Source organism: Corella eumyota, chromosome 2 (genome assembly GCF_963082875.1).
Source record: "Corella eumyota chromosome 2, kaCorEumy4.1, whole genome shotgun sequence".
In the NCBI taxonomy this organism is placed as follows: domain Eukaryota; kingdom Metazoa; phylum Chordata; class Ascidiacea; order Phlebobranchia; family Corellidae; genus Corella; species Corella eumyota.
Window position 1 is genome coordinate 17,157,682 of NC_137491.1, and position 7,487 is coordinate 17,165,168.

The window sequence follows — 7,487 nt, forward strand, 5'->3', positions numbered from 1 at the left end:
TTCTATTTTAAATCAAATATTTCTCTACATTACCTAAAATAAATTCACAAAAATATAAATAGCGTACTAGACTTGGTTATTAGATAAAAAATAAATGAACACATCTGCAAATAACATAAGATGGTAATGATTAACACTAAAATATATCTAAAACTAAATTAAAATATTTTTATATATTCCTAATGTGGTAAGGCATACTTTACAACCTTAATATTGAGTAATATATATCATCAAGACTTAGTCTTAAGTTGCCAAAGGCAGTTAAAATATTGTTAATTATAATTGCCCATAATTAAGCTGCTAATTAAGTGTTAACTCAGCAGCATTCATATCCTAGAGCACCTTACTTAGAATAAAACAACATGAGAGCAGTGGGAATCGAACACACAACCTCATGTAGTAAAGCCAAGAGTTTTGACCACTACCAACTACACGACGCTGCCGGTAAAAAAAATCTAAAAAAAGTTTAAAAATATATTTAATTAACGCGATACCAAATAAAAATTGAAACAAATAGAATGTTTAATCGCTAAACAATGAAAGAATTTAGTTATTTTTTGTTTTTAGGCATTGTTGAAGCTATTGTTGAAACTTCGGCACTATTTAACCATTCATAGTTAACCATTATCTTTCACGTTGCCATTGTTATTATTGTTCTGCTACAATAGTCACGTGAACAAGCATTTCTATTTATCCTCTTTTTTTCTTTATTTTTGACATCTTTTTGCAAAAATTGAGATTTCAAACTAATAAAATGTATTATTTTTGGCGTATATCTACTGTTTCTTTTAAGTTTTGTATTTAAATTTAGTTTCAAATTAATAAAGAAAATTTTACTTTTCTTATAATATACCAGTTCTTTATTTAGTTTTTAGTATCACAACCCAAAAAAGCATGCAACAAAAAATTACTATAAACTAAAATATAGCAATTTTCTGAATATAATGATGTGTATTATATAACTATGTAGTGCTTATGCATATAAAAATTCAATAAGTAACTCTATGGAATGTAAAAACATAACTATATCATATTACATGAAAAACATAAACACTTTGGCAAAACAAAATGTCATGCTACTGCAATTTTTTAACAGGCAAATCATGTGTACCGTTAACAAAAGTTGGTAATTGAATCTATCAAGTTATCTAAAAGGCAGAATTTAACTGGCTTATATAGTAAAGACAAAACACATAACAATATATTACTTGAAACCATGTGACAAAATAAAAATTACAAATTCCTTATATAACAAACAGCTCAACAAGAAAGTAATAATAAAAATATATAAGCAATATTAATATGTACAATATAGATGACAGCTCAAAAACTTGTTAATTATCGAATGATTAAACAATAAAACAAATCGACATAAAATTTACATAATATTATTTTTGCAATTCTTTATTTTAATGCATATATACAATAATATACCATATAGTTCAAAGAGTAAATAACATTAAATTGTGTACAAAAAAATACAATATTTGGTAAGGATTTTACATAAAACTGTATTTTTGTCATGTTTGTGTATTTACATTAGTATTTCCATATCTTAACACTTGTATTTTTTTAAATATTTTTTAGAATCAAAATTTATTTAGTATTAGCTCCCCAATCATAATGTAGATATTCCAACTTGTATTTTTTAGTCTCCACTAATTTCTCGATCTGGTCTCTCTTTTCACCTGGAGGAGCATTATTCACAACCCATTTTAAAACCTAAAAAAATAACACATTATAAACAAATATTTAAATGCTTCTTGTGTGGGTAAATTATTGCAGGCAGTTACTAGTTTTGAGTTGCAACCATATTACGACAATTAAATTGTTAACCATAGAGTGGGCTATCCACTTGTGAATCATAAAATAATAGAAAAATCTGACATATATATTATTGTATTACTAACAACTATATGCCTGAAAAACTAAAAAAAACAACAACAAAAAACAGTTAAACAACAATGACACATTTTTTACCCCCATTTTGCCCCAACCCATATCTAGTAAATGTTCTTTAAATTACCCCTAAACTTTAATAAAATTCAAAAAAAAATTTAATTTAAAAATTAGGCCTAGACTTTGATGAAATATGGTTTTAGTACCTCATGAGGATTTTCCCCAAAATCTTCCTGGTACCACTTGAAGATCCTACTGAGACCGATTAGGTTGTCCATAACTCTACAACCATCATCACTCTCCAAGAAGGCTGCAGCTGCTAAGCTGAGTTGATCCATTACACCCTAGTAAGTGAAAAAATATCTTTATATAATAGAGCTTAGTGGACGATAAATATATTTAGGTGCATTTAAAAGGCCTATAAATTAAAAAAAACTACCATTTGTGGTGCACGGGTAAATTATTGTTGGCAAACATAAGTTAAGAGTTGCAACCATATTTAGACCATTTAAACCCCGGCTGTGGATTTGGATCGAAAAGTGTTTTTAATGTTTGTAATTTAAACAGATGCAATTTTTTTGTAAAAGTCTATATTACAATCTCGGTAATAGTCTATACTACAATCTTAAAAAATGGCAATATTTATATATATTTAAATACAATTCAATGGCTGGTAAATTTACCTATAAAATTTAACACTATTAACATCACAACTGACAGGCAAATAATAAGCTGACATGCCTCTAGTCACATTAAATGTTGTGAAAAAATAAAAGACATTACCTCAGCAGAATAAGTTTTAATTGGAGGACAACTATGAGCTCCACACACTAATGCAAAGTGAATAAGAGGCTCAACTGGATCCAATATTGTTGACATTCTTAGGTCATGTGGTTTGAATGGTCGACTTAACATACCAACACCCTGTTAAGTAAATACTAATGTTTAATGTTGGTTTTGGTTGGATCATAGATAAACAATAATTTACATATGATTTTGAAAGCATTTTAATTTATTTTGGCAGTTCGAGATATTATAGATCATAATTGCCCAATAATTATAAGTTGCTGATTACGTGCAGGCTCAGCAGAAGTTAACACCGTTTAAAGCGCATTACTAAAAGTTGCTTTTGCATGAAAGCAGGGGGAATAGAACCCAGGACCTTAAATTTATAACACATTTTTAAAAACTAAAGGTAAAAATAGTCAATAAAAGAATAAATTATCATAAATTACTTTTCTGTTAGATCGAAGGACTCCATTTTCGATCTCTTCTAGAGTATAAATATTTCCACCAATGGAATAACTTGCTACTTTAAAAAACTAAAATAAACAAATTAAAATTAATATCTTGCAAATTATTTCCATATTTAAATGATTAAACATTTTACTTGCCTTGTAGCGTTGCCATATTGTGTTTGGAAATCCAATTTTTATATTCCCATGGATCACAAGTGCGTTGTAGATGTTTATGAAAAAAGCAAGTTTCTCTTCTCTGGACAAGTCTTCTAACTAAAAAAATTTATATAAAAAATAATACGTATTTATTTTTTAACCTAAGTAAGAACTAAAATACAATTTAAATTTAACACAATGAAAAACTATTGGTATGAAGAAAACCGGCAGTGTAGTGTAGTGGTCAATTTGCTTTACTACATAAGGTCCTAGGTTTGATCCCCACTGATCTCATACTGTAGCACCCTTGAGTAAGCAACTTATTATAAGGCAATTATAATCTATATTTTTGCCATCGGCAGTTTGAAAATGGATGTTACTCTATGTTTAGGTTGTGAAGTCGACCTTTCCACATCAAGGATAAATAAAAAAAAATGTTGTATTAAACTATAAAACTACAAAATACATTAAATGACAGAAAATTCCTTGGTGAATATAGGCTAATAAACAATGGAAATTTGTGTACTTTAAATGTGTACTTAATCCATACAGAATATACACATAAAACAACACTTTAAATCTGTGTACATAGTACATACTACAAAACCATTAAACACCAATATAGTGTGAAATTCTAATGACAGGTGTTATTATAACAAATTTTTAACTTTTTGAAAGAAAATTTTTTTTTTAATTAAAATTTTTTTACTTGTACTCTTTGCAGCTGGCCAGTTAGTTTTATATATTCCTCAAACTTCGAACTTTTTGCAATTCCATCATAATCAACAGCTTTCCCATCATCAGAAAGATATTCGTTATACAGACTCAAAATACATTTCCTCACAGCAGTTGAAATTGAGGAAGCTATAAAATAATTTTTGTGATTAAAAAGCGAGTATAATATTAATAGGTTTTATCAAATAATAATTAAATATATCTGGTATTACAACTTGATTAGTAAATATAGTAGATAGCTTAGCCTATGATCGGGATTTTAATTGTTGTAATATAGTCGCAACTCCAAACTAATATTTGCTCGCAATAATTTACCCGCGCACCACAAATGGCAGTTTTTTTATTTTGCAGGACTACAAATTAAACATATACATATCGCCAACTAAGTTCCATTATATATAGTTCAGCCTTTTTAATTTTAGGCAAAAAGTATATCAACAAAAAATATAGAATCAGTAGGGATCAAACCCATGACCTCACAAGGTAGAGTCCAATACTTGTATGCTATTTAGTAGGCTTAATTTATGATAACACTATACCTGAAGTGTTGGAACTGTATGCATCTAACCCAGCATTAAAAGCTTTAGAAGGTTGGTCTTGTATAAGACGATACAAGGTTTTGTCGTCTTTCATCGGTGATTGGTGTTTTACTGGCACAATAAATTTTTCCTTGATCAATTGTTCAGCCACCTCCAGTGCCTCTGGTCTACCTGTATTCATAAATATTTAATTCTTACAAAGTATGATGTAGTAGCATGCAATATTTATGTATACGACTAATATTAAAATTGATTACAAAAATTTTTGCCCAATGTTTAACAACTTAAATTGAATGTTTTTAATGTATTTAACTAACTGTTTTTTATTTTTTCAGCATAATTTTAAGTATATTTTGTATCATAGAAATAATTAGGTATTAATAGTTAACAAAGTTCAAATTAATTTTAAGCATTTAATTAAGGTAATACACATTACTGATAATAATAAAATTTATTTTTTAATTTTTTTATCGTACCAGTTTGTTTTTCATGTGCTATAAAAGTAATAACATCTTCTCCAGTGAAACTTTTTGGATTTGAGGTAAAGAAACCCCTAAAATTTAATATGTTATCTGTTCAGTAAAAAAAGCTTAAAACAAATAGTTTTTTAAGTTAATGTTATATTATATAAATTCTAACCTGTGGTTCTTAATAATTCCACTTTGTTTTCTTAATTCTTCAACCAATGAAGCTAATACATCTATTTCATCATACATATCTTCTACCAAAACAAATTACAGTTCTAAGTTTAATTTTTTTACCCAATTTATTAAATTAATCTAAAGTCACCTAAGGCCCAAACAAAATTTATTTAACTGAAAATACCCCGCAAAATGTCAAGGTATATTAGCACTGGTGTTAATAATTGTATACCTATATGGTGAAAAATGTTCTTACCTCCGCCATTAGTTTCAGTTAAGTCATCAATGTTTGCCTGTGGTGCTCCACCCGGTGGTTCATTGTCTCGGACATAAGCGATCAGTTCATTTAATTGTTCTTCACTCTGTTAAAAATATAGTATTTGCAAAAAATGAATTTGCGATTTTTAATATTTAAAATTTGTATTTTTAATATAATTTTTTTTGTAGTGTTAAAAGTTTATTTAAAATATAATTACGATGTATATACATCATATTTTTATATTACTTGATTTTTGAATTGAATCTAATTAAAACCACTAAAAAACTATATAAATATTAACCAACCAATGCTTGAAAATCATCATTACCACCAATATGTCGTTCATTAAAAAATATTTGCGGAACAGTTATTTTTCCTGTTAGTTTTGTCATAATTTCCCTAAAAAAATAAAACTTATTTTATCAGGATTTACAAAACCCTAATTTTATTAAAAAAAGAATTTTATTGCTCTATTAACTCTAGCTTATCCTAATAGCCTATATACATATATATATATTTTTTGTATATATCTTTATCCTCGATGTGGGAAGTCGAATGTGCGACTTTGACATAGAGTAACATCAATTACCCCGACCCAGTCGACAGTGGCCTGTGGCAGTTTGGGATATTATAGATTATAATTGCCCGATAATTACGCTGCTGATTAAGCGCTGGCTCAGGAGGAGTTCATACCGTTTATAGCGCCTTACATTTTGATAAAAATAAAATAAACTTTTAAATTCATGTTTTAAATTTAATTTACCTTTGGTCTGGATGAGAATCAAGATTAACATCATCGTAAGGTAAATTTAAATCAGAGAGTTTTGATTTAGCTGCTTTACAATGTGGACATCCACTTATTGAATAAACTAAAATCCTCCCCTTTAACTCCATTTTATATAATTTTTTATACTAACGTAATGTTGATACTAAATACAAGTAAAATGGGGATTTCCCCTCCTCAGTATTTTTAACAGGTTGTCATAATATTTAGAATTTAAAAAATTACAAATATCGTTACTTTAAATTGATATTTTATATTAAAATTTAAAATAAAAACAAAATGTATTTTTGTAAATGCTTAAATTTCATAACTTCAAACTTTTAAATTAAATTTGGGTGCGGTCGAAAACAACAAATTAAGGTTACATTATAATCGCATTTAAAACCGGTAACCTCGATGCCTACCGCCGGTCTAATTAAAAAAACGTAAAAAGGCTTAATTTTTCTACGAAATAATGTTGGATATAATTCTTTCAAAAAAATAAATTTTAAATTATACTTTCTATAAACGCCCACAAACGAAAATATATATATTTTTTTCTATAAAACACAAGTAATATTAAAACTTATATTAATTTTTTTACTAAAAATTAACAATAAATAATTATACAAAAAATTGCCATATAATACTGTTCAAAAAATTTTTAGAGTTTTTTTAGCACTTACAAAATTTTAAGTCTAATAAGCCTAATTCGTATTCTGTAAAATTTAATTACCTGTTGTTTTAATATAGTCCGCAGCTACTAAAATCCAAACTGTTGGCTTAGCAAATATATACGAACTTTATAAAACTAAAAATAAAACACAAAAAAAATTTTAGCCTCTAAGGCTCTATTTAATTTTTTATCAAAACTTTTTATCGAAAAATTTCAAAATACAAATCGCAATTGAAAAAAATATCAAGCGCGCAACACCCAATTTTCTTGTGTACAGTAAATCATACGCAGCCACATATAGTAATAATTGGTTAATTTCGCCACTAAAAATGCCTGTACAAAAATTATAGCTGCCCCAGGCAATAGAACGCGTCTCATATGTCAGTACACTTGTAACTGTATTACCGAAAAAAGACAAGTTTTAGCTAGAACAAAGAAGTTATACAGCAATAAAAAGTATTAAAGTATGAATTAATTGAGTCAGTGCAACAATGGATTATCCAGAAATAAAATAATACCCTGCAATTAAAACAAAAGTGTGTTTAAAGCAAGATTAAATACTTTTACAAGCCTACATAATA

At 27.5% G+C, this 7,487-nt stretch overlaps 1 protein-coding gene across 2 annotated transcripts; it reads right to left on the bottom strand.

Annotated features, from left to right (window-relative positions):
- Positions 1-864: 864 nt before the first annotated feature.
- Positions 865-6,379, bottom strand: LOC145742163 (uncharacterized). 2 transcript variants are annotated; one of them, XM_082559940.1, is made up of 12 exons: positions 6,231-6,379; positions 5,773-5,866; positions 5,465-5,570; positions 5,207-5,285; positions 5,044-5,120; positions 4,568-4,738; positions 4,003-4,157; positions 3,294-3,410; positions 3,135-3,221; positions 2,683-2,823; positions 2,106-2,243; positions 865-1,722 (listed from the first exon to the last, which is right to left on the bottom strand). In XM_082559940.1, the coding sequence occupies exons 1-12, from the start codon at positions 6,359-6,361 to the stop codon at positions 1,597-1,599; spliced, it is 1,422 nt and encodes a 473-aa protein (XP_082416066.1). In that variant the 5' UTR covers positions 6,362-6,379; the 3' UTR covers positions 865-1,596. The 2 variants fall into 2 exon arrangements, with proteins under 2 accessions (XP_082416066.1, XP_082416065.1); XM_082559939.1 differs by having other exon boundaries at positions 5,207-5,288.
- Between the last annotated feature and the right edge of the window lie 1,108 nt (positions 6,380-7,487).

Excerpts from the sequence above, each read along its gene's own strand:
- LOC145742163 (XM_082559939.1), bottom strand. The coding sequence starts at position 6,361 with ATGGAGTTAAAGGGGAGGATTTTAGTTTATTCAATAAGTGGATGTCCA. Across the intron at positions 4,158-4,567 it reads ATACAGTTCCAACACTTCAG|CTTCCTCAATTTCAACTGCT; the intron begins GTATAGTGTTAT and ends ATTATTTTATAG. Across the intron at positions 1,723-2,105 it reads TTGGGGAAAATCCTCATGAG|GTTTTAAAATGGGTTGTGAA; the intron begins GTACTAAAACCA and ends TTATTTTTTTAG.